General features: G+C 33.4%; 3 protein-coding genes across 3 annotated transcripts; 2 read left to right on the top strand and 1 right to left on the bottom strand.

The window, feature by feature from the left end:
* Window positions 1–9,116: 9,116 nt before the first annotated feature.
* Window positions 9,117–14,704, top strand: LOC123659838 (prolactin-releasing peptide receptor-like). Its single transcript, XM_045595005.1, has 2 exons — window positions 9,117–10,425; window positions 14,271–14,704. Exon 1 carries the CDS (start codon window positions 9,117–9,119, stop codon window positions 10,419–10,421), a length of 1,305 nt encoding a protein of 434 aa, XP_045450961.1. The 3' UTR covers window positions 10,422–10,425; window positions 14,271–14,704.
* A 4,375-nt stretch (window positions 14,705–19,079) lies between these two features.
* Window positions 19,080–19,985, top strand: LOC123659839. The gene has a single exon (XM_045595006.1). It carries the CDS (start codon window positions 19,080–19,082, stop codon window positions 19,983–19,985), a length of 906 nt encoding a protein of 301 aa, XP_045450962.1.
* A 1,282-nt stretch (window positions 19,986–21,267) lies between these two features.
* LOC123659841 lies at window positions 21,268–25,377 on the bottom strand. Its single transcript, XM_045595007.1, has 3 exons — window positions 25,339–25,377; window positions 22,979–24,026; window positions 21,268–22,859 (listed from the first exon to the last, which is right to left on the bottom strand). Exons 1-3 carry the CDS (start codon window positions 25,375–25,377, stop codon window positions 21,268–21,270), a joined length of 2,679 nt encoding a protein of 892 aa, XP_045450963.1.
* Window positions 25,378–27,550: the final 2,173 nt, after the last annotated feature.

Raw genomic sequence — 27,550 nt, forward strand, 5'->3', positions numbered from 1 at the left:
ACTAAACCCTGGTCGCCAAATTATAATAATAAATATTTAATTCAGCCTATCGCAGTCCACTGCTGGAATTAGGTCTCCCCAAGTTCGCGCTAAAAATGGCGTGAACTCGTGTATTTTACCCATAGTCACCACGCTAAGAAGGCGGGTTGGTGACCGCAATGCTGGCTTTATCGCACCGAAGCGCTGCTACCCGTCTTCGGACTGTGTATTTCAAAGTCAGCAGCTGGATGGTTACCCCGCCATCGGTGGGCTTTTTAAGTTCCAAGGTTGTAGTCGAACTGTGTTATCCCTCAGTTGCTTCTTACGACACCCACGGGAAGAATGGGGGTGACTATATTCTTTACTGCCGTAACCACACAGCAGCAACCAAATCATACTTTAATTCTAATTTTCATCTACAATAAACTCTTCAATATACACAATATTCCTGTTTCGCAAAAATTTACTAACCCGAAAATATTTCTCGACCTTTCAAAAGGTTACTCGACTGTGGAATTCAGATTAATACATTATATCTATACAGGATAGCTGTTATTTCTCAAAACACTGGATATTAGCAATTTATTGTCCTGGTATCGTTGTATATATTTTTTAAAACTATATTAGTTAACTGAGTTCAAAAAAGGAGGAGGTTACTCAATTCGACCGTATATATATATATATATATATATATATATATATTATGTATATATATATATATATATATATATATATATATATATATATATATATATATATATTATGTATCTTCGGGGATAACTTCGTCGTTTATGAACTGATTTTGATAATTTTTTTGTTGGAAAGGAGATATCCTAAGTGTGGTACCATGATAAGGAAACCAGAATCTGATAATGGATCTAAGATAAATCGAGGGAAGCTCTCGAAAATCCTTAATAACTTTTTACTGGGTGTACCGATTTTGATAATTTTCAATTTAATAGAAAACCGATTTTTATCATATCAATCATCACATTTAAATTTCATCGGGATCTAATTACAACTATTGGAGTAATCTTTGATAATGCGTATTTACTTGACTATTTTTTCGTCTACCTACGTTGTATTACTTGTCGATGTAATTGAAATCGGGTTTTTTCGTTTGCACGCAAACACAATTATTATTAATATAAAGAATAGTATTTCTATCGATCAATCTAAAACAATGAAAGTCTAATTAATAGTTTTTTTTTTGTGTGTGCAAAAAAAAACTTGTCAAAATAAATGTTAAATGAAAAACCTATCGAACATAACGAACGACTGTTACAGATTTCAGATCTCTATCCACATCGTTTGCTCACAATTGACACATAACCTACGTCAAGATAAAAATATCAACTACGGAGTTTGACATTCTCAGCGAGGATAACTTATAATGACTTCTAAGGAACATGATAGAAGTTGAGTTTATGGTTTTTACTAACTTGAATTTCATCTCAAAACGTCTATGTAGCAACGGTTTTTTTTTTTTTGAGTATTCAATATTTATTATATGATGTTGCATAAGTTTACGTTTATGGTTATTATTCCTTATTCTTATTTATGCTTGCTGTTTAATAGTGTTATCTGCTCAAAAATGCCTGCTTCAAAAACGACGAAGATGAAAGAGAACTGTTAAAATCGATACCGTCATACTATTGCTTTGTGTAAATGATAATAATATGAAAAGCTGGGCAAAGCATAGAATATATTAAATTGATAACTTTCACTAAACAAGTCGGCGTTGACAACTTGAATTTATTTCATATGTGAGGAAGGATTTTGAATGTGAGTTGTTGTTATGAAGAATAATCTTTGACGTTTTACCAATAGATACTAGCTGTGACACTGCGTGCGCCCACGTTGTTGTTGTTACCCACGTGTTGCTTGTTTAAATATCCCGTTTATATTTTTACACTAAAGCTAAATCTTAAACAGTTCAGTTAGAATTTAAAAAATACTAATATAAATAAATTATTAATTGATTTCAAACAATTTTGATAGTAAACTGTTTTTAAAATATGCATCGAAATAAAACTTCGATAACTAGTAAAATACTTAAAATTTTACCTTAGTAAAATACTGATATTGTCAAATAGAGCGTTTTCTAGAATTTTATAAAATGCCACATTTCGATCTATTGCATGCTTTCAGATACTTCTCAGATACTCGAAATATTTGCGGAGCGCAGTGATCATTCACGAACTATAAACTGGATGTAAGATGAAAATAATACAATTGATATCATCTCTCTTATTATACAATATATTAAAATGAACTCTATTTCCAATGCAACACTGATACTCTGTACAGTCCACACACGTATTCTGACTTCATCAAACGTCTACAACTTTCAATTCACCGTACTTTTACAGTATGTAACCGAAGCACAATGACTATTCAAAATCATATCTTCTGTTTTCATTGCGATAATAATTATTAATAATATTTTTTTTTTTACGAAAGTAACCGACATAGCCCACAGAATTAGCAAGTTGAAGTGGCAGTGGGCTGGTCATCTGTGTCGCAGCACCGATGGCCGTTGGAGTAGACGGGTCCTAGAGTGGAGACCGCGTCTTGGCAAACGCAGTGTGGGACGTCCTCCGGCCCGTTGGACCGACGATCTACGTAAGATTGCCGGTGTAGGCTGGATGGGGATTGCGGAAGACCGGGATGTGTGGCGCGAACTTGGGGAGGCCTATGTCCAGCAGTGGACTGCGATAGGCTGAAGTGTAATATTTTATAAAGCAAATCTACTTGTCTGTTTGTTTTTGAACATAAATTTTATCCAATTTATGCATACCGAAAATGGGTAAACCATATAAGTAGTATACAAATATACTTCAGAAGGCTGAACATTAAGCTTATGCCCAGTAGGAAAAACTATCATTACGTCATTATTATCAGTATATTAACGTAACGATACGCCATTTTTAATCAAAAAGCCAATTCAAAAAGCTATTTTGGTAAAGGAATGAAATTGTTAAAATTTCAATCGTAGGTACTTAATTTGGCTATATTGAAATCGACTTTATTAGATTACTAACTAACTAAAGGCCTTAGTCCGTCTATTGCAGACAATTTAGACAGTGTCAGACAGACTCTATGTCTCCTAGGGCACTCTTCAGGAAAACACAGAGTTGCCTAAGCTCTGCGCCTCCCTTTTGACCTCACTGGCTAGGCCCACAGGAACGACGAGTCGCTACATGTGGAGCCAGTTCGGCTGCAGGAGTCTTTCTCATTTTAGAACTATGTCACGAATGCTTGGCGGAGACCCCATTCCGGGTTTCAAATGAAGTTTTCCCTGATGATTTTGAGCCAGGTTTATCTTTCAGTCGCCTTTTACGACCCCCACGGCATTTTTGTAAGAGTATAAAGCGTGTTTGAGCTAGTAAAACGTGACCCGTAATCAATTGGTCTATAATCTCAACGCAACCATAATACATAATAATATATATGTAAATGTACGAAAAACAAATAGTAATAGAAACAATAGGGTGTCAGCTTACTCGTACATAAGTGATCGTATTAAAGGCACCCGACAGGGTAATACTTTCAGTAAAAGCATAATAAAACTTATAAATCTCGGGAGTATAACGTTAATTATTACTAGATAACCAGTGCGGTTCTACGTGTTGAATTTCGATACACCACACTGATGAATATTTTGGTAATTGCTTAATTTTTTTTTTAAATATACGTCCTAATATTTTGTAACGTTTCTCCAAATATAGACTTGTTACGGCGAAAAAAAATTTTTTTTAATTTTTATACTGAACTAGCTTATCATTGATCTAGAATTTTCGTACAATGACCCTTGTAAACCCTATAATAGTTCGTTTTTTCTTAAATACCTTGACTAGCCTATTGGCGCGGATGATTACGGGTTTATGTCTAATATGTATTATTATTTATTCATATATTTGTAATTTATATCTATAGCCAACTGTTACCTATAACACAAGCATTCAGTTAGATACTAGCTCTACCCGTGTACATAATCCGCACTAAATAAGTATAATAATTATCACTTTACAAAATTACAAAAAAAGTACGTGAGTTGATTGAACAGAATAAATGTGTTTGCAGGTAAACGGAAAAAACCGACTTCAATTATATCGACAAGTAATACAACGTAGGTAGAAGAAAAATTAGTCAAGTAAATACGCATTATCAAAATTTACTCCAAAAGTTGCTTGGATGAAATTTAAATGTGACCACATGATGAATATCGGCTTTCGATTAAATTAAAAATCATCAAAATCGGTACACCCAGTAAAAAGTTATGCGGATTTTCGAGAGTTTCCCTCGATTTCTCTGGGATTCCATTATCAGGTCCTGGTTTCCTTAAGATGGTACCATACCAGGGATATGTTCTTTCCAACAAAAATTTTTAATCAAAATTCCGTTCTTCGTTTCCGTTCTTCGTTTCGTTCTTCCGTTTCGAACAACGAAGTTATCCCCGAACATATATATGTATATATACGGTCGAATTGAGTAATCTCCTCCTTTTTTCAAGTCGGTTAAAAAATACCGACCGTCAATTCATAGAGCTTCAAGCCTTGCTAGAGTTTCTATACCTAACTTCCGAGTTTTAGGCTTTTATTAGGATTAGCATGCTAATAGGACGGCCTTTCTTTTTTCACCGATTCCTCGTTTTAATTAATTGCTTTAATTTTTATACTTAATTTTTATTCTTATGATTAAAAAAGGTTTGTAGAGGCATATTTACATACAGTACGTTACATTCACTTTTCACAAACTCCTTTCTTAAATACCTTTTATAAATCACTACGTAGATACTGGTCTAAATAATAACGACTTACGTGTTTACGTACTGAATACACTTACTAACTTTTCAAATTCTCTTTTATTCAACGATGGCTGAAATGTAATAAAACAGCAAAAGTATTCAAATAAATGCTGTGAATAAAATTGTCTTTTACGGCCTGTGATAGCCGTGAGGATCACGAACAAAAAAAAATCTATTTCAAGTAATCTCTATTGCTAAAAGTTTTACGTTATATATTTGAATGCTTGTTCAATTTTTGTTTTTCTTATATGTTTTTTATTCGACATATATGAATAATGCTTGTTTGCCAACCTAGACGTATAAAAAAAGAGTACAAGCTCTTTATTTATTGTTCCATGATATGTATTGAATGCACCAAAAAAATTGATTGGCAAGTAAATATTGACATAATGCATTCACGTATAAAATTCTGATTCCATTTTCATTGAATTTTATGTAGATATTATGCAAAACCATCCCCTAGAGGCTCATTCATTTAGCGAGATAATAACAGATGCACTGATAATTTACATATTAATTTACATTTAATAAACTGTAGTCAATAAGCTTATTATGATGTTAAAGTTTTTTTTTTTTGGAATCCTTTTTTAATTAGTAATATTAATTTATCAATTTAACATATTAATTTATGTAATAATTTTCTGGATGAGGTATTATGAAGATCAGAATAAAATCAAAATAAATTTGACTACACATTTTGTAATGCAATAAACTCATCCAAATTTAATTATCCAAGTAACCTTACAAATATATATCGGTTTCGGAATGTGGATTCAGTTGACAAACATGGCAAGAATTTATTTCATTAAAATTCACATAAAGTGCTCCTGCTTAAATAAATACTTTATAAGCTTTATACGCTCAGCGATGATCAGTAAGTCAGTTAGTCAGTGATTCAGCATGTTTCTTGAATTTGACAGAATGGCTATAGAAATTTCAATAAACGTGAAATTTTGTTCAATACATATTTTAACACAAAAACTTAAAAACTTGCACTTGCGTAGTAACAAATAAGTTATTTATCATTTCGCAGTCAGTTGTTTTTAATTCTTACGTAATATCCTTTACTATTTATTTGGTACAACTCACACTCAGAAACTAAATTAAGCCGAATTCGTTTTTATGGACAAAAAAAAACTGATATTACCCAAATTAATAAAAAAGTCCCCTTTTCTCGTACAGTTTTAGTGGATCATCATTATTTCAAGGAAAATCACATTAGTTTCATCCTATATTCTACTCAATCACTAAACCCTTCCTAAATATCTTAATTAGTGAGTACCTAATAATACGTTTCAGCTTCTTGTATTTCAATGCCAAAACTGATATTAATTTATCAACAATAATTATTGCTTTCACGTCTCAATTAATTTATCTTCAGAAATTAACTCGGAATCACTGGTCTGTTGTTATTATAATTGCTACAGTAATTTCGATAGTTTCTGCGCCATATAACATTAGGAGTTGTAATTCTTACGTTATAAATTATGTCAGTTAAATAGCTTATCACAAAATAATGATAGCGTAATTTTTTGACGTTAAATTAAACGTAATCGTTCATTAATTTACTAAACACACGTTAGTAAATTTCGGCTGAGTATTAAGCTATATGAGAAATTATTAATTAGTGTTTGGGGAGAATCAGCAAGTCAGCATCGGATAAACTGTTACCTAATTCTGGACTTAAAATACATACGCACCCTTGTAACCGCATCGTTGACAACTGTAACTGTGGCTGTGGAAAACTTAATAGAGTAGATTCCGTGAAGTACTTAGGTGTAGTAGTCGATGAACGACTTAATTGGAACTTACATATTACTACTTTAACTACTAGGATCAGAAAGCTTATGTACATCTTCAAAAATTTACGTTCAATATGTGAAGAAAGGCTCCTAATTCAAGTCTATCGAGCACTCTGCGAGTGCCTTGTGAGATATTGTATCTGTGCATGGGGAGGCGCTGGTAAGACAAATATAATGCTTGCAGAGAAGGCCCAACGCGCGGTCCTAAAAGTAATACTCTCTTTACCTTATAGGCATCCCACAGTTGCGGTGTATAAACAGGCTGATGTACTGACTGTAAGACAAATATACATATATGAAGTTGTTAAAAGATACCATAAGAAGTGTGTACCTTATTTACCTATAATGAACAAAAGGATAAAAAGATGTCCGGTAAATCCTACGAAAACAGCGTTTGGACGAAAACATTACAATCACCATGCTCCAACTCTTTATAATAAAATTAACACAATTTTCAACATCAGAATACTTAATAACTATACATTAAAGGAAAAATTACTTGCCTGGTTAAAATGCTTAGATTACAACGCTACAGAGAATCTTTTAATAACAGTTAAATAATAACTATTGACTGACGTGATATACACAGACATATATACAGACACAAACACAAACACACATACACACAAACACACACACACACAAACACACACACACACACACACATACACATGGTAATAAATAGTGATCAACTAAACACACATGGCACATGTTTTCCATCTAAATGTTAATTATAGTTTAAAGTTATTAATGTTAATGTTAGCTAGTTTTGATTTTTTTCGTACCATTGAATTGATAATAATTAGTTTTTAAGGGCATAATTTGTTATTACATATATTTAAGGGGAGGATACTGGCGTCTGCAACACAGTGCAAACTAGTGCAGGAGTCAGGGTAATCTGTATTGTATAATTTATGATTGTGTTCAATAAAGATTATTATTATTATTATTATTATAATCGTTTACCGCACATATTACAAACTGTATTTGTATCAATATTAACATACAAAATTTATAAAACTTACTAACTAAAATATAAAATTATGGATAGTATAAGAATCTATAAATTTTATTTAATTTTGCACTTATTTTTACAAAAATAATAAATAATGAAATAATATAATAATAATTATTTTTATTAAAAGCATTCTAGCAGTGCCATCTCTCGTTGGAATCTACGAGTACGTTAATTTGTCATATTAAAATTATATATTGATTTCATTTATCACCTAAAAGCACCGTGTGTAATTAATAGACAAATATACAGTTAAAAAATGAAAATTTTTGTGTTAAAAATTCAACCAATATTTGTGATTGTTAAATTTACAAATAATCATAACGACTAGTGGCCGCCCAGTGGTCGAAATTCGACCATAATCTATAATCTATTTTCAATTTGACCACAGATTTTAACAATAAAGTAAAGAGTATATATGCGTGTGTGTGTGTCAAATACATGGTAATGTGTGTAATGTTTTTTTTTTTTATTATTGATTTATTGTATTTTTTATACAAAATCTTAAAAATATACACTCTGCACTCTTTCTCTATACAAACTATAGATGTGCGAAATTTCATACTCTTCTGTCCGCGCAATTTTCGTAAAAAGGGGTACAAAGTTTTTGCTTCACGACATAGTAATATATAGATAACCATAATACTACTACGTCACATTGCAGCGTAGCAGCACGGCTTGCTTGACATTTTAATTTACAGTGTTAAATTAAGTATTGTAAACACAAACATGTAAATTTTCTTAATAGCACAGTCATTCTGTCGACGAGAAATATTTACGATCATATACTCGTAATCTGTTGTAAATTTGCACTTGTTTAGATTAACTAATCGTTTGAAACGGTTAGACATTAGTAAGAACATGAAAATCACAGCTGTTTGGCCTGCGTCATTTATTAATTAAATCTTACTGATTTGATATTTTTAATGAATGATTTGTGAGCGTTTTTAATAAAAACTTAAAATATATAAATATTTAATTATGAAAAACCATAAAAGTACTTTTAAAGAATTCCCTCGAGTCCCCTGGGGATCTAAAATACTTTTAATTTTATTTATAGTTCTTGGTAATTCAAATTCTGCATTGGATCTCTAACATAACAACTTATTTTACATTATTTTTATATATAAGGTGTTAATAATTGTTGCTTTAAACGATAACATAATTTTATATTGAAAATATTCTAACACATAATTGTTATAAATAGAAACAGATAATTATAAAATTATTTTTTGAACTTTATGTACGATGAAGAGTTGTAACAAAAATTTTTTAATTACTTTTATTTTTGTTACAGATTTCATCAAGAACTATGAAAAAACGAATATGAAGAAATTCTTAATAATTCACTAAAATACAAACATTTTGACTTTGAATACACAGTATGAGAAACAGTGAATTTGCACGAGTAAGAAGTAAACACCATAGAAACTACCTTTTTTACAAATATGATAGTGCCAACACCGATCCTCAACGGTTTATGATGCTAAATTAATTTAACAAAAAAATTATGCAGTACGAATGGGCACAGAATGAAACTTGGTACAACAATGACATCAACGCTTTCGGCAATTACTCCCAAGATGATAACGTTACTACACTCCCAGATCCTATCGAGAATAAGGCGGTTCAAGCCATTTTTTGTACAGCATATACGATTATTTTCGTTGTAGGAATCTTCGGTAATGCTCTTGTTTGCTATGCGGTAATCAGAAACCGAGCCATGCAAACCGTCACTAATCTCTTCATCACGAACCTCGCTTTATCCGACATATTACTATGTGTGTTTGCTGTACCATTTACTCCTCTTTACACTTTTTTAGGAAGATGGGTCTTTGGCGGTTTGTTATGCCATATAATGCCTTATGCCCAAGGTTGTAGCGTTTATATTTCAACTCTAACTCTGACTTCGATAGCCATTGACAGGTTTTTCGTAATAATATATCCATTTAAACCAAGAATGAAAATAAAAACGTGTATCGGCCTTATAGTTTTCATCTGGGTATTTGCATTATCGGTTACTTTTCCATACGGCTATTACATGGCACTTCAAGATATATTTTGTGCTGAGAAGTGGCCTTCAGATCAAATCCGAAAAGCTTTTGGAGCAGTTACGACTATCATGCAATTTGTTTTGCCATTTATTGTTATGGCCTTCTGTTACACTTGTGTTAGTATAAAATTAAATGATCGTCTGAAATCTAGACCCGGTAGTAAAAATAGTAAGAAAGAAGACGCAGAGAGAGAAAGAAAGAGAAGAACAAATAGAATGCTGATAGCAATGGTGGCAATATTTGGACTATCGTGGTTACCATTGAATTTAATTAACATAAGTAGTGATTTTTATTCATTTGCTGAAGATTGGAGATACTATATGGTGTTATTTTTTGTAGCCCATTTTATAGCTATGTCTTCCACTTGTTACAATCCTTTTCTTTATGCGTGGTTAAATGAGAACTTCCGCAAGGAGTTCAAGCAAATTCTTCCATGTCTAGGAGCCTTTGTAACAAAAAAAACGAAGAGGAACTTCAACCAATCAGATCGGACGGGGATGTTTCGCTCAGAGAAAACTTGCAACGGAAACGACACGATACAGGAATCCTTGCTAACATCGACCGTAACGAAACCTTCTGTTAAATATAGAATAGAATTTAATGAAAATTTAAAAGTATATGAAGATGAAGTAGAAAATATAAGTCCAGATGAAAAACCTGAGGATACTTCTAGTCCGAATGGAGACTGTGTTAAAATGTATATGTTTGTAAATAAGTCCATTACTACATCGGACAAGGAACCTATTGTTTCTGCTCTATAATTTAGTAAGTATTGCAACGTGTAATAGTATATTTTAAATCCATTTCTAAATGTCATTTGTTAAAGGCACATCCAAATTTAGTTACTTCCTGAAACATTAAAATTCGAATAAAAAATAAAATTAAAAGAATATACTACGCGAAATTGTTTCAGTTTATTTCTTTACGCAAATATTTTGAATTCGCCCGCATACCATATGCGCTTAAAGCATAACAATCATGTAATGAAATCGTCTAAATTGCGTAATATCAACAGAAGTTTATTTTTAAATGGATTAAATAATACATTTACAAATTTAAACGTAGCCGTGAAACTATTAATACTGTAATATTAACCAAAAGATTCATGAAAGTCGATTAAAGTCATTTCTACTAATCCTACGCGAATCTGTTTTAGCTTAGTAAAATTAAACGTAAAACTAGCTAAACCTTGAATAAAATATGAACAACTTTTATTGATTTCTTTAATAAATTTTTATTACTACGACTTTACTTTCGTTTATCAAACATTTTTTTCAAAAAACAATATTGTTTCGTGTCCTAGACAATTGGCTCGATTAAAAGTAAATTTTCGTGAAAATAATTTCGACCTTCGACCTAATCAGGAACTAACTGGGGTCGATGAAGAACTTTCATACTCTAGAGAAAACTGGGTCGTTAATTTCACAAATTTATTTTATAAAAAGACTACAATTTGAAAATTACATTTTTATTCAGTATTGTAAAAACCAAAAACATATGATCGACAATAATTTTTTGATAAAGTAAACTAGCTGTGCCCCGCGGTTTCACATGCGTTAATTTGAAAAAAAAATTACCTATAGGCTTCCTCGATAAATGGGCTATTTAACCCTGAAAGAATTTTTCAAATTGGACCAATAGTTCCTGAGATTAGCGCGTTTCAACAAAGAAACAAACAAACTCTTCAACTTTATAATATTAGTATAGATTAATTAAAATAAAATTTGTACTCTTGATCAAAAACAAAATTATTTTTTTTTATACTATAGATTATTCTATTTGTTATTATTTATTAATTTTTATTTAAATTTAAGCAATACGATTGTATTATCCCAAATGTAATAAACCACAGACTTTCAAACGTTTATTGAAAGAAGTTTGAACGAATAAATAGAAAGATAATAAAAATTTATATAAAACCGATCTCATGGAGAAGATTTATAAAATCTTTTTAGCTATTAGCTTTAATACTCACCGTTCAGTTATAAGCCAGAATAATCTCAACAATATTCAAATATTTGTTTTACGTTTATTGATGCTTCATGATTCTGTTTGCAGATTCTTTTTGTTTGATTTGTTTATATAGGAAGTGTTCATTAAATCAATACTTCTTACAATAAAGTACTTGTTCTTAAAAGTGTTATATATGTATATATAATATATATTATATAAACGGTATAAGTAATAGGCATTTTAAAATATTGAAAACATGTATTTATTATATCCTTATTCCTATTATGTAATAGATGTTATTATGACAAATAATGCAATAAATACTGAAAAAAAAAAACAGTATGTGACAAATAATAAAAATAAATGTAGAATTTACAGAAATATCCCATCGCAAGTGAAACTCAAGTACTAGTTCAAACTTTTTTTGTTAGAGTGCTGCAGGGCTGGCTTTGTGTATAAAACCAAAATTAAAAATGTGTGTAATTTAAACTAGGCATAAAGAATACGATAATGACCAACCTATTTGCAATTGAAAGAAAAAGATCATACCAAAATTAAACTTTAGCTTTTTTGTATTAATATACATACATTTTGTGTTGTTAAATAAAGGATATTTCTATTTGTATTTATGAAAGAAAAACGCCTCGCAATGTTGATAACATACAGATAACCTTAATTCTGAATGAAATACACAAAATGGTTACGAAATTAATTCGTAAATCTTATTTGCTGATATAATCTGCTCCGTCATCATATACTGTAAATACAGTATTCACGATCACATAGGGCTGCCAACGTTATAATCGAAAAATGCCCAGCTGAGCATCGCGTAATTTTACCAATATTTATGAGTAGTGAGCTACTATTTTTCTTGGCATTCTGTTTTATAGCCATGTCTAGCCCTTATAAGTAGCCTTTGTAATAGTGGAAGATACTAAAATTATCACATTCCAAAATATAAACTCTCCAGCCCCATGATGTCGGTATAAATATGTCGCGCAACTTTCTAATAATATCTAATACGAGCAACGAGCAAATTTAGTATATATATATAGAAATATTATAAAAAAATATTTTGTAGATAAATATGTGTGAATGATAAATGAGTACAATAACATTAATATTCTCTTATGATATTGGTTTTAGATTTATCATCGGTTTTTCCTCCATTAACGGATCACTCAAAAATTACTCGTAAAATTTTATAAGCAATAAAAATATCGATCGTCGATCGAATTGCGTAGTAAAACGTGAACTTTGGAATTTAAGAGTGTATAACAATAAATTTTATATTAAAAACATGTGGCCTTCTCAAGGTCATTGTCAGGCCTTAAGGTGTAAAAATATACTATTATGCAGATACTTCAAACTTTAATAATAACCATACATTAGTATTATCCAATCCTTCGTTTTTGTAACGTCATTACGAGAGATCTTAAACAGTAGTGGAAGAGTTTTAGCTTGTTACTGATCCGATTTGTAAAGCTATTTTGTTATTTTACAAAGAGAACTAACTATGTTAACTAACTATGTTGTCTAAAAGCAATATCATCACTACATAGTATAAAACAAAGTCACTTTCTCTGTCCCTATTTCCCTATGTCCCTATGGACATAGGGAAATAGGGACTGTGTATGCTTAAGTTTTTTTTATAGATAGAGTGATTGAAGAGGAAGGTTTATATGTATAATAACATCCATTAAATAGTGGAGAAATACTGTTATTTTTGAGGTTTCTAATGTGATGTCGAAAATAATTACATTTTTTCCGCTTACATTCCGCAAACGCAGCCGGCTGAATCCTACGAGATTTATCAAAATAATGTACTAATTATTATACACGTTGAAAAGGTCTACAGAAAACTCCGCTATAGTATATGTCTATCTCTTATGGATATCCCACAATAACATTTTTTTGTCATTTACTTTTTACGACAAATATTTGCTAATTTTCGAAGCGATTTTAACCAATACAGCATTAATCCTTATCTAATTAAATACCTTAAATACAGTGTTGATTTAATATAGACCTATATGGCCCTTTACAGCATATGATTTAAATGAATATTTTCGAAGATATTACAGTTTTAAAAATTGTGGTACGTAGCGTTTGCGGCGGTTCCGGTCGGCTTTTACTCTAAAGTTAACAGTAATGAATCAGTAATGAATAAATCAAAACTACTGGATTGATTTTAATCATTTTTTCAGTGAATGACGTAGGCTATAATTATATTTTATACTCGTGCGAAGCCGGAGCGGGTCGCTAGTTGGCTAGAAAACACTGCAGCAACTCACTATAACGGCTAATATAATAGCAATTGTAACTAACAAAAAGTCGCATATAAACGATATTTTTTTTTTGCAATTAATACACATATTCTCCCATAAGTGCATCAAATTTAATAAATAAATAATAAAATAAGTCAATTTTGGAAAAATAATTTAAGTATTTTATCATAGACAAGATCTTCTTTTCTGTAATTGAGTAAAATTAGCCTATTAATTTTATTACGCCTTCTTAGATAAGATAAGATATATTATGACAAAATTTAAAAATCAAGAAAGCCCAAACGAATTTATAACTATTTATCCAGGAAAATAAAAAAAAAATAATGACAAATTGACAATTGTTAATGACATTCTTTCTTTTTTTTTCAGGTACCTATTTCATTAAAAATGAAATGAATGTATCACCAAATGCAACTAATCTTTACTAGCTTTAAAATATTTAAAAAAATTAGGTGAAGTCTAAAATTAAATAAAAATTATGTATGTGTAATACAATGAAATTAGTGTTGAATTATATAGTCGATTTTGTCATTCGGTGTTCAATCTAAAATATATGTAGTATGTATTTTAAATTGTAAATTTATGTAAATAAAATATCAAAAAGCATTTACATCAATAATGTTCTTAAGAACAGTGAGCCCATTGATGAACATGCTTTTTTTAGATTTAATTTTATTGTAAATTATTTTTATAATAATTATTATAAAGAAAATATTGTATTATAAGATGCCTTGTAACCATTGTGTCAATAATAGATGAAACATGTGCAATTCGCTGTCATAATAATAAAGTATACCAAAGATTTTGTTTTGTTTTATTTTAATCTTAAAAATAAAAAAAAAATTGATTAAATCTAAACAGTATATATACTATTTTTATGAAGTAGGACACAGTAGCAAATATCTTGCTTAAACAATGGAGCAGCCTCAGCGGAGAATTACCTCAACCATACAGAAGATGACAACAAAATCTAGAAAATAGTCTTCACCCTGCAATTCTTAATTAATATTAAAAAAAAAAACTAAATATGAAAGAAAATGTTTAAGTATATACGATAGGAGTAAAAACGAGGCAATTAAATCATAAAAATAATTATGTATGAGAACTAGTGATGTGAACCGATTATGATTTTGAACACCGATATATACTGATAACTTTTTAGAAAAATTCGGTTTTTGACGTGGATCGATTTTCATATAAGGCCCCCGGTATGAAAAAGAATATGAGGAGTAAAATCTACTGAACGAATGACCTCGTTACGTTTCTCGTAACGCCATCTGGACTATCAAGCGTTGTTTGATTCGTTTAAATACCATTTGATATGGTATTATTCTTTTTTTTAGACTAATAAGCCTTTTTGTGCCTATTTAGACAGTCGATGCTGACACACACACTTTTTTTTTCGCTTGCGAGCAAACACAATTATTTTTGCGTAATTAAAAAAATGGGTCTACATCGGCGTCAACTTATAGCTTGCTAATTCTCTCTGTGTTATAGTAAAATACTGCAACGCCATGATATTTATTGGTGCTAAATATTTGTTGCTGAACCATAAAGCTCAAATACGTCCCCGAATTTAGATTTTTCTTAGTACACTTGCGTAAAATATTAACTACAGAAGCAGTTGAATTCATATACGGTCTGATTTTTTAAATTAAAAGAATTTAAGTTTTGTTTTCTACTTATTTTTTATTTTATTTATTAAACTTTATTGCAGACACAAAAAAGAAGATACATTTTAGAACGATTAGATACAAAAACAAATAATGTATGCAAAGGCGGCTTTATCACTTATAGCGATCTCTTCCAGGCAACCTTTAATAAAAGTTACTACTTAGTTGAGACTATGGGCAAAACACAACATCTACCGTATTCCCAGTGTTTCACATATTTTTACAATTTTGGTGTCATTATCAGCGAAATTTTTGTTCATACCTTCCATGCTATAAATAAATTCTTCGTGTAGGCAGTTTCTGTATAGCAAAAGCAGCTTCAAAGGCTTTTGATATAGAGTAAGCAAAGTATGCATTCTTTAATTTATTTAGTATTGCTGAAAGCCATGGCGATAATAATAACAAGATATTTGTCAATTTTCTTTTGATACTTGCTGCGGTCTGGGAAGTCTGAAATTCGTGATCCGGAGTTTTTGTTTCTTTATCTGGTTAAGTTTCGATGGAGGTTCTTGGTGTGACACCTGGATGATCACTATCATCCACTCTATCCATTTTACCTTGAGGATTTCTTTTGATATGAGCCAATCTATACGAGATTTCTCCTCCAAATTTGAGAACTTTAGCATATAGCTTACACTTTGCGCTGATAGTATCAAGTAATAGTTCCTAGTAATTTATCGAAGTTCACTTCGATGATTCCGCAATGCTTGAAGACAAAAGTTTTCGAGCAATGCGTCCTGCCTGTGTTAACATACGGAGCCGAGACGTGGACACTGACCAAGGGACTGGTCCACAAGTTCAAAGTCGCTCAACGTGCAATGGAACGGGCTATGCTTGGGTTCTCTCTCAAAGACAGGATTAGAAATGAGACTATCCGCGAGAGAACGAAAGCAACCGACATAGCCCACAGAATTAGCAAGTTGAAGTGGCAGTGGGCTGGTCATCTGTGTCGCAGGACCGATGGCCGTTGGAGTAGACGGGTCCTAGAGTGGAGACCGCGTCTTGGCAAACGCAGTGTGGGACGTCCTCCGGCCCGTTGGACCGACGATCTACGTAAGATTGCCGGTGTAGGCTGGATGAGGATTGCGGAAGACCGGGATGTGTGGTGCGAACTTGGGGAGGCCTATGTCCAGCAGGAAATATCTAGCATGGAAGTAAGCGGTAACCCGACTAAAATGAAGACTACAAGAATTAATCCGATTAGCAGGGGATGTAATACGTCTGTTCTTCGAATAAAAGCTGTGGAGCGGAAGAAATATTTTCATATATGGAGACTCCTCACAGACACATCCGTAGAAAATTTAACAGATTATGTGCGTGAAATACTCGGCGCGGACAGCTATATTAAAGTAAATAAGATAAATCATAAGACCGTAAGAGGATACTCGTCGTTTAGAATCTGCGTATCGGAAAATAACTTCGAAAAATTGTGTGATCCTAGTATTTGGCCGAAAGATGCTGAATTCAGTGAGTGGGTGTTTTTTCGGAGACCAACAACAACAGGAAACAAACAAACAAACAAAAAGTAGATCGGTGAACATTTTGTATCAGAATGTAAGAGGTCTCCGAACAAAGACATCAGATTTTCTGTCTTTACTCGAGTCTTCGGGTTCGGACTTGTTCGCTATCACCGAGACCGGCTGCAGTGAGTCTATTCAAAACGCGGAGATAATGTTACCGGGTTACTCTGTGCTGCGCTGCGACCGAGCCGACGGCCGCAAGCAGGGCGGGGTGCTGCTGGCGGCCACACCACGTTTCGTTTTGCGGCAAGTACCAACACCCGACGGCATTAATATAAACAGGTACAACTTTGAATTAGTTTGCGCAACTGTCTATGTACAAAATAGGTTTCTGTTCGCCTGTTGTGTATTGTACATCCCACCGCACACGGAAGAAAATGAGTTTATGTTAATATTTACGTTATTAGAAAAAATTTGTGTAAAATATAAAAATAATGTATTAATTTTAGGTGATTTTAATTTATTTTCTACTAATGATTATGTACGTAATTACTATGAATATTTCTTAGCCTTTTGTGAACTCGTTCAGTATAATGCAGTTCCTAACTGTAGTGGCAGGCAGCTAGACCTGGTGCTGAGCGGCCGCGGCGTCGGCGTGGCGGTAGCGGCGGCTGACGAGGCCTTGCGGCCGGTGGACGCGTACCACCCGCCGCTTGCTGTCACTGTCACTGTCGCTGCTGCCGCCGCGGTTGCGAATCGCGGCAACAGTTACCAGGTACTGCCTCGGGAACAGTATAAGCAGTGGAATTTTAACAAAGCTGACTTTGTCAAGTTGTACGGTTCAATCATGAACATAGACTGGACCGAATTATATTTATTAAATGATCCCAATTCGGTTTTAAATTGTTTTTATGAAAAAATCACGTACGTTCTTGACGATTGTGTACCCGTTAAAAAAAATAAAAAACGTGAAGATACTAGGTATATTTACCCGGTATGGTATACGTCGAAATTAATTAAAAATATACAGATAAAATACAATTTACATAAAACATACAAAATTAGTAAATCACCGAAAGATTACGAGGCGTTCTCTCGGTACAGGGCGAGAGTAAAAGCGGACACCGCGCTTGCTCATGACCGATACCGATACAGAGTACAGGACACCCTCGCTTCGGATCCAAAAGCATTTTGGGATTACATAAGGGCGAAAAGGGGTACTTCTAGGCGGTATGAATTAGTACAGGATGGACTTACACTCTCGGATCAGGAATGAGCAACGATGTTTGCACAGTTTTTCCATTCCGTTTATAATCCAGAGCCACCACGACTGGATGTTTCAGCAGTCAGCGCTACGGTGAATGGCAGCGGGCACGTGCAGTTGACGCGCCTGACTCAGGCAGATGTGTGTCGGGCGCTGGCACGGCTGCCACCGAAGCGCTCCGTTGGACCGGATGGCATTCCACCCTTCATCCTCAAGGACTGCCGTTTCGTGTTGGAGGAGCCGCTGTTGCATATTTTTAATGCCTGTCTCGCAACTGCTACGTTTCCCGACAGGTGGAAGCTCACACGAGTGGTGCCGGTCCCAAAGGGACGAGGTGGTCCAGAACCAAGCGACTATCGGCCAGTGGCACTTCTGAGCGCACCGGCCAAGATATTTGAGTCGGCAATTCATACCTCATTGTATGCGCAGGTGAGAGCCCGGTTGTCTGACGCACAGCACGGGTTTCGTCCTGGACGAGGGACATCCGGGAACCTGCTGCATTTGATGGCACAGGTGTGGCCAGTGGTCGATGCCGGGGGCCAGGTGGACGTCGCCTACTTCGATTTCCGGAGGGCGTTCGATACAGTTGATAATTACGTCCTGCTCTCAAAGCTGGGGGCTGTGCGGTGCACGCCTCATACGCTGGCCTTCTTTGCCAGTTATCTGCGGGACAGGCGTCAGTACGTCGACTGTGGCGGACGCTATTCGGAACAGTACTGGACAAGATCAGGAGTCTGCCCAGAGCCAGGGCAGTAATTTAGGTCCCCTCCAATTTATCATTATGATAAACGATCTACCGGAGGTGATCCATGAGTCGACGTGCCTTTTATTTGCTGACGATCTGAAATTAGTACGCGAAGTGGGCGACACCTCGGATCACATCAAACTGCAACGGGATATAGACAGGGTTGTAAGGTGGAGCCACGACAACAAACTATACTTTAACGTGGCTAAGTGCTCCGTGTTGTCTTTCAGCCGCGCGCGCTGTCCACGACATCACCCGTACCACATCGAAGGCGAGCCACTGCAGCGCGTCTCCGAGATTAAAGATCTGGGTGTCCGGTTCACCGCTGATCTCAACTTTCGGGAACATATAGTCGGGGTATGCAAAAAAGCGTACCGGAACCTTGGCTTCATATTACGGCAGTCGGTCGGCTTTGACAACTTCAAAGCTCTCCGGGCCTTGTATGATGCCTTGGTGAAGAGTCATTTGGAGTGTAGCTCGGTTGTGTGGGCCCCGAGTGAGATCAAATATAAAGCAATGGTAGAGCGGATACAAAACAAATTTGCTCGAGTTCTATACCGGAAGTTATATGGGGTATACCCTGGTTATCCGTCGCTGTACCCTACCCTGTTCGTTTTAGGCATGGTGGGGTACAGCACGTTGGAAACCAGGCGCGAAGTCTCCCTTGCTACGTACATGTGGAAGGTTCTACGCGGTGAAACGGACAATCCAGCAATTCTCAAAGAACTCAGGCTGTGCGCGGTGGACAACGCGGTGCAGCGGAGACGACGCCCCAGCTTCCTGGCACTACCCCGGGCGCGCACCAACTTGTTGCGTGACGCCCCGCTAACACGAGCTATACGCACGCTTAACATAGTGGCCGACAGAATTGACTTATTCAGTTGCACACTGAACGAGTTCACGAGGATCGTAACTGGAGTCGTCTTATACAAATTAAATTGAAATCGGTTTTATTTGTTTTGACATTTATATACTTTCCTTTTATAGTTCGACGAATTTAATTTTTTTTTTTTTTTTATGAGTTATGTAATTTTAATTATGTTTATTTTATTTTATTTTATTTTATTTTTATTTTATTTATTCAAGGCTCATCAACGCAAGGTACACAGCAAACTATCTAGCGTACGTACATTATGTTAAAATGTTCGTGTACCCGCAATTACAGATGGGCACAGCATTTACAATAATGACGCTCGAATAATCAATTAAATAGTAATACATATTTTTACAATCAGTCACGTTTGATTATGATTGTACAATAACGTTAGCAAAGTATCAAAACGTCGCATTTGTTAATTATATTAGCACAATAAAATTATTCTAGATTAAAAAGAATTTACAGTTGGGCTAACTTAATAATTTAACAATTTCTTAGATCTTTAAGACAATGATTTAAAAAAAAAAAAAACAGTAATAATAATTATAAAAAATAGAGAACACAGAAAAGATCCAAAGTGCAACATAGTCGATACATGAACAACTGTAGTTTTTCGATTAGTAACAAAACAATAAACAACAAGAACAAATATCTAAAATCTCAGAATAAACTATAGTACATTATAAAATTAAGAGAGCCCCTCCATATGTCAATAGATATACATAATTATTATAAATTTCATAAAATCAAATAATAATAAAAACATTAAATTCACAATCGTAATATTTTCAAAATGTCACAACGTGTTCACAATAATTAATGACCAAAAATAAAAATAATTGAAGATTAAAAGAAGAAAAAAAAAAAAAAAACTTATTTACGGCTGATTTTCAATGATTTAGTCAATAGTACTAATTAAAAATAAATTTTAGAATTTGAGAAAAAGGAAACCATTTACATCTATTTTTTATCAAGTTATATAATAAATAAAGTATACCTGCAATCATTTGTAATGTCGGCTTTTATGATAAGACTAAATTACAATGTCATTCTTTACAATTAATTAATATATTATAATATCATTACCAATAATTAGTTAAAATTAAATATAATTAATTAAAATTAAATAATTAATAACGTCACATTATTCTGACCATTTCAATTTAAATAGAGAATAAAACACAAATTAAATTATTACAGCTGATTTAAATCAAATATTAACTGTTCCGATTTATAATATTTCCATGCTTTAATCTTATCTTTTCAGTAATAGTAAAAAAAAAATAAAGAACTTAAAGTCGTCAATAAATGTAACTAACATTAATCAAGATTTAATATATAATAAAATTATACTACATCATTTGAGTCATTAATTTTAATTACTTTTTTGAATTTTGTCAACTTGTCACTAAATATATCAATTTCCAGAGTGGATGTAGCTAGTTTATTGTATTCTCGCACAAGTCTATTTATGGGAGAATTTGAACCTAGGTTAGTATAGCTGCGTTTCACTGCAAAAGGCTTGTATTTACCATGTCTCGGTATTCGAGTGGGTACATAAATATCTAACTTATTCAGAAGTTGAGGGCAATCAAGTACGCCGTTTATTAGTTTGTATAAAAATACTAAATCGTGCATACGCCGGCGATCCTCCAGCGAAGTAATTTTGAAATGTTCGAGCCTACTACGGTAATCTCGCAGATATCCAACATTCTGGCGATACGCCAGAATCCGTAAAAACTTTCTCTGGATTCGTTCGATTCGGTCTATGTGAACCCTGTAGCCTGGATTCCATACAACAGAACAATACTCCAGGGAACTTCGGACTAATGCGTTATATAGTAAAATAATAGTGTCACTCTGTTTAAATTCCCTTGTGTTTCTCAGAATGAATCCAAGCATTCTAAGAGCCTTAGCAGAAATGGCATTAAAATGCGTGTCAAAGCGCAAGCATCTATCCAGAGTGATTCCCAAATCACGTATAGTTTCAACCCTTTTAAGTGGAGCGTTGTTAATTCTATATTCATAATCATCACAGTCTTTCCTTAATCTATGCCTGGAGAACCTTATAACGCTACACTTGTTCACGTTTAATGTCATCCGATTTTTGTTGCACCAACTCGCCAAGCCATCCAAATCCTCCTGAAGAAACAATGAATCGCGCCGACTTTTAACACATCTAGAGATTTTGAGGTCATCCGCGAATAAATGGCAGTGTGAGTGACGGATGTTGTTGGGGATGTCGTTTATGAAGATGTTAAATAATATAGGACCAAGATGCGATCCCTGCGGTACACCCGTCGGGGTCAAGTATGGATTGGAGGTGAAGCCATTCAAAACAACATTTGCCGATCTACCTTCCAGATATGAGCTGAACCATTTAAGAATATTGTTGCCAATTCCTAATCGCGAGAGTTTGTCCAATAGAATAGGGTGACTTACTAGATCGAACGCTTTACTGAAGTCCGTGTAAACGACGTCAACAGGCGACCCAGAGTCAACAGACACCGCCAGCTCGTCAGCAAACGAGACAAGGTTCGTACAAGTTGATCTTTTAGGTAGAAAACCGTGCTGGTCTGAGGACATGTGGTGCTTCAGGTGCCAGGTAAGCGGTCCACACAGAAGTTTTTCCAGTACTTTCCCTAAAGTAGGCAATATAGAAATCGGCCTGTAGTTTGAAACCAACATTTTATCTCCAGACTTATATATTGGGACGACTCGAGCATTTTTCCACCTAGACGGGAATACACCGCTACGAAGAGACGCATTATAAATTATTTCAAGGGGACAAGAGAGAGGTCCAGCACATTTGGAAATAAATATTGATGGTAGCTTGTCAGACCCTGCACCTTTAAAAGGATCCAGGTGTTCCAGTGCCTTTAAAATTTCCCTTTTTGAGAACGCACAGGTGAGAAAATTATTTGTGCCAACTCCACCATCTGAAATGTGCAGTAAAGAGGAAGTTGCAATGACAGAAGGATAGACGGATGCAAAGTTCGCAGCGAAAAGATTACAAATATCCATCCCTCGGTGGCAGTGCTATTGTTGAGGGTCATACAGCTAGGGTACGAATGAATGTCCAGTCTTTTTGATTTCAAATGTGACCATAAAAGCTTTGGATTTTGTTTTAAGCTACTCTCAAGTTTTTCGATGTAGTTATTATAGCAGTAGGATTGGAGCCTCAAGCATCTATCGCGAAGTAACTGAAAACTCAAGATGTCGCGTGGGTTTCCGAATTTCTTAACTTTTACATGGTACCTGTATTTTTCTCTCTGCAACGTTATTAGGTCTTTGGTGAACCAAGCCGGATACTTTCTGTTTGAAACCTTTCGCGAGGGGACGAAACGACGAATTAGTTCGTATATTTTTCCGTAAAAAATGTCCAACATTTCGTCCACCGTAAGGTCTCCCCTAAGCTCACCGCACCAATCCACTCTTACAAGTTCTTGATTAATTTTGTCGTAGTCGGCTTTAAAAAAGCTTTGCCGCACTTGATTTTTTATTACAGCTCTGCTACATCCGATGGAGATTACAAATTCCAGTGGGGGATGCAAAGAGTCCACAACACTAAGAACATTGTCCCCACTAGAGAAACCGACAACAGACACATTGCTGAGAACAAGATCCAAAATCTTTGATTTGTGATTCTGAATATTATTGAATTGTCTGAGACCATGTAAATCAATGAAATCGAGCAACATGTCACAGAGAACCGTCCCAGATCGGTGAGCTACCAATGTGCCTTCATTCCAAACTATACTACTCTGATTAAAGTCACCCAAGATTAGTTTGAACTTTATATTATCCAGCACTTGATTTGAATTATGTATGAAATGGTCTAGTATTTCTGTTTTCACTGGTGGAGGAAGGTAAACAGCGCAGATCAAAAGCCTGTCTTTCTTCTTATCGCAGCTGATTATGTCAATGCTAACCCAGAGATCTTCACACTTACTTTCAAAATTTTTATGTCGTCGAGAGTTTAGTCTTTTATCGACTGCCACCAAGACTCCGCCCCCGATTTTATCACTATGAAATCCCGAAGTTGAGCGATCTCTTCTATAAACAATGTATCGGTCATCAAATAATTCTGAGCTCAAGACTCCCTCCTGTAACCAGGTTTCCGTAAGAACTATAATTTCATGATTATTGATGCATACATTTTGATAAAAGTTCGCGATTTTGGTGTTTAAGCCTCTGACATTCTGGTAATATATATTAATAGCAGAGAATTTTTTAGATGTTTTATTGACTATGTTTCAAATTTGTATATTTTGATATTTTATTTTATTGTATTAATTGCATTTTTATCATGTATTTAATTGGATTTTATTTTTACTGACTAGGTTTAAATTTATTTATTGGTTTTAATTTATTTTATTTTTAATGAAAATTATTAAATTGACGAAATTATTATAGTTTTTATTAATATAGATCATGAAATTTGACTATGTATTGTGAATTTTTAATAATAACTTAGTTTTATTTTGTAAAATGAATTAATGGAATTGAATGTGATGTCAATTTTTGTATTTTAATCTTCATATGACATGTATTTAATACGACAACGACACTAACGCATTAGGATAATATCCTGTAATGTTAGATGTATCATGGAATAAATAAATAAATAAATAAATAAATAAATAAAATTAAATTTAATTCGAGAAACCTCCTTCTTTTCTGAAGTCGGTTAAAAAATATTTAATAATGGAATCGGCAAATGGAAAAGGCATGTCGATTACATCACTTTAGACATCTGTTTTTCTTTTCTGCCAGTTATTCTTTCTTGTATGAATATTTGAAAAAGTCCGAAGGAAATTGTATTTAACTGACGTGAATAAGTCCGAATTCATAGGCTCGATGGTTTTTTAGTAACTTTAATAAATAAAATAAATTTTTCGGTAAACTTTACTAGCTTATTAATTCCCTCTAGTTCCATAGTTCACTATACTTTTAAGCTGACGTCTGTTCGCTTTCAAAACTTTCATAGATACAATTATTCGTGAAAAACAGTGTCGTGTCAAAAGTATTCAATGGAAATGGAAAATCGTCAGTATCTCCTATTGCAATACGCGCTTGGATTAAATACAAAAGATTCAACTATATATAAGAGTACAAAAAATAATTTATTATTTCAGTAATTAAAAAATAAATTATATGTAACAGAAATACGTACAATGAAAAAGAAAACTATATTGAAGAAAACTGTGAATGGGCTACTCTGTAGTATGTGATAACAGCAATCGACTATTATGTTCCAAGTACACACAGGTAAACACAGGATTGGACCCATATGACCCATATGATCCATATGATATGCTATACAAATATTTATCGTGAATTAGATTTAATATTTTTGTACGTAAGCATATATGATGATATAACGATTTAAAACACATCATTTTTCTTTTTTCTGACTGTTTTCTGATTATTTTGACTGTCGTATAATCCGTTCATTATAGCCATAGAAATAAACTTTTCAAAAAATTTATTTACATTTTGATTTTATACAGCCGTATATCTTTTCCTTTTATTTGGAAATTAACACTTTCATGCGAACAACGTATATGTACGTCACATATTGGTAGATATGATATGGCACAACGTACTATAACGTTCAGGAAAAACCCGATTTATTGAGCACAACGTAAAGGTACGGTGCCTGGCCATACTAATGTTTAAAAGTTTGGTTGCTGTGCCACAACATTTCTAATTCTAAAAATTGTAGTGCTACGCCGCACTGATTAATTTTGCCTTCTTTGATGGCATTCCGTCCTGATACTCAGTACCTACTTTTTTAGCGCACAACGTCACTATACGTCGTTTCGCCTAAGAAGTTTCATTACTTCAGTCGACTTGAGCGCCTCGGGAGGGTAGTGCTTGGGTGTATTTTTATACAAAATACTTCTTAAACTGTTAACGTTATTAGCCGTCGTTAATTAACAAATACAATGTTTATTTATGCTTTAAAGCCCAGGTGCCTATATACGTCGGCGTTATTATACGTCGTTCGTAATGGCACATTTTTATATAGGTATATATTATTGCACAGCGTATATGGACGTCGACGTCTAAGAACGTCAGCGCAATATATTCAAATACCAATACCATCAGCTATTTGCTGAACGTCATCAGACGTCGCTCGAATTTATATGAAAAAATGATGTGCAATATCGCACAGAGCTACAATATTGACATGTTCGCGTGAAAGTGTTAAAAAGTGCACGTCGTTCTGAGTGACGCTAATTGTCTACGTGAGGGCTAAAGTTCAAAATGAAATAGCTTTTCGTGAATAAATGTATACAAAAGTTTAAACGTATGAAATGTATAGAATTTATACCTAGAGAACAAATGATGTTAACAAAGCGCTGCTTCTGCTCGTTACTTATTAATTTATAAATAAATAAAAACGTTAAAGCAAAAAATCCGGAACGAAGTTCCTTTCGCTTATCCTCTTATTATACGTATTTATTCCAATTCCGTCTCCCATAGACCTGTAATTGATAATATAACGGTACACCTTTATATATATATATATATATATATATATATATGTGTGTGTGTGTGTGTGTATGTATGTATGTATGTATAGTACACAATGCTTATGATTATAGACACAAGAAATAAGAGTAAATGTACTGCTTTCAAACAAATGAAAGCTAACTTCGTTACTTCTTTCTACTATTTAATTATTTTTTCTAGACACCGATTCCGTGAAGTAAGTAGTAGTAGTTTGTTCTTGTTTTTGGTCTAGGTTTTTGTATTTCTACAGAGAAACCAACTGTGGAGTAGTATCTCCATTTTTAATAAAAGTTTTTACTAGGCTTTCTATTTGGGGCTTATAATAATTAATATAATGTCGGTACATAGCAAAAATTTCATAACAACAGCCAAAAAAGTTTCAATAATTTTGCTTGCTATTGGGTAACAGTGTAAACATATACTGTTTAAACATTTATCTTCGAGGGGTAAATTAAAATTTTATGTTTCTTTAATATTATTTTGGCACATTATCAATGAATGAAGATGTGAACCCATGAATGTTTTTTTTTTGTTTGAAATTTTAAAGGGAACTAATATTAAAGATTCTTAATTCTTACTTATCTCGAATTAAAAATAAAATAAAATTAAATTAAATAAATTTTTTTGGTAACAATACAATTATTAAATAAGAATTACAAACTTTTCATTTGTACACAAAATTTTTATTCAAAATTCTTTCAAAATAAATAATAAAAGAATAACAATAAAACGAAACCAGCTACAGGTTATATTTAAATGACAACGATATCATTTTACCTTTTTGTAATGTATATTTTAATACTTAATGTCCGAGCAGAGGACATTTGTTTTTTTTTTTTTTTAATTTTCTTAATACTTTTGCTCATTAGAACAAAATGACATACCAAAAGTAATGCAAAAAATGTAGTAATAACTTGATGGCATGACATTTATATTTTTTAAGTGTTTTTGTAACTGATTCAACTTCTCACGCAGATTCATTTACACTAGTTTTTTTTATATTGTCAGACTCTATGACTTGTATTCGTATGTAGTCTATCAACTTACGCAACAGACAGATTATCAATATTAAAAAGATTTTTTTTTTTAATTACACATAGCTATTTCT

The sequence above is a fragment of the Melitaea cinxia genome, chromosome 14, assembly GCF_905220565.1.
Source record: "Melitaea cinxia chromosome 14, ilMelCinx1.1, whole genome shotgun sequence".
NCBI lineage: Eukaryota > Metazoa > Arthropoda > Insecta > Lepidoptera > Nymphalidae > Melitaea > Melitaea cinxia.

Bases quoted from the DNA above. Each gene is read 5' to 3' on its own strand.
- LOC123659839 (XM_045595006.1), top strand. From the start codon at position 19,080: ATGATAAACGATCTACCGGAGGTGATCCATGAGTCGACGTGCCTTTTA.
- LOC123659838 (XM_045595005.1), top strand. From the start codon at position 9,117: ATGCAGTACGAATGGGCACAGAATGAAACTTGGTACAACAATGACATC.
- LOC123659841 (XM_045595007.1), bottom strand. From the start codon at position 25,377: ATGAACGGATTATACGACAGTCAAAATAATCAGAAAACA. The intron at 24,027-25,338 runs GTCAGAAAAAAG...ACCTGGTTACAG, and splicing joins GTCAAAATAATCAGAAAACA to GAGGGAGTCTTGAGCTCAGA. The intron at 22,860-22,978 runs GTATGACCCTCA...TGCACATTTCAG, and splicing joins CATTCATTCGTACCCTAGCT to ATGGTGGAGTTGGCACAAAT.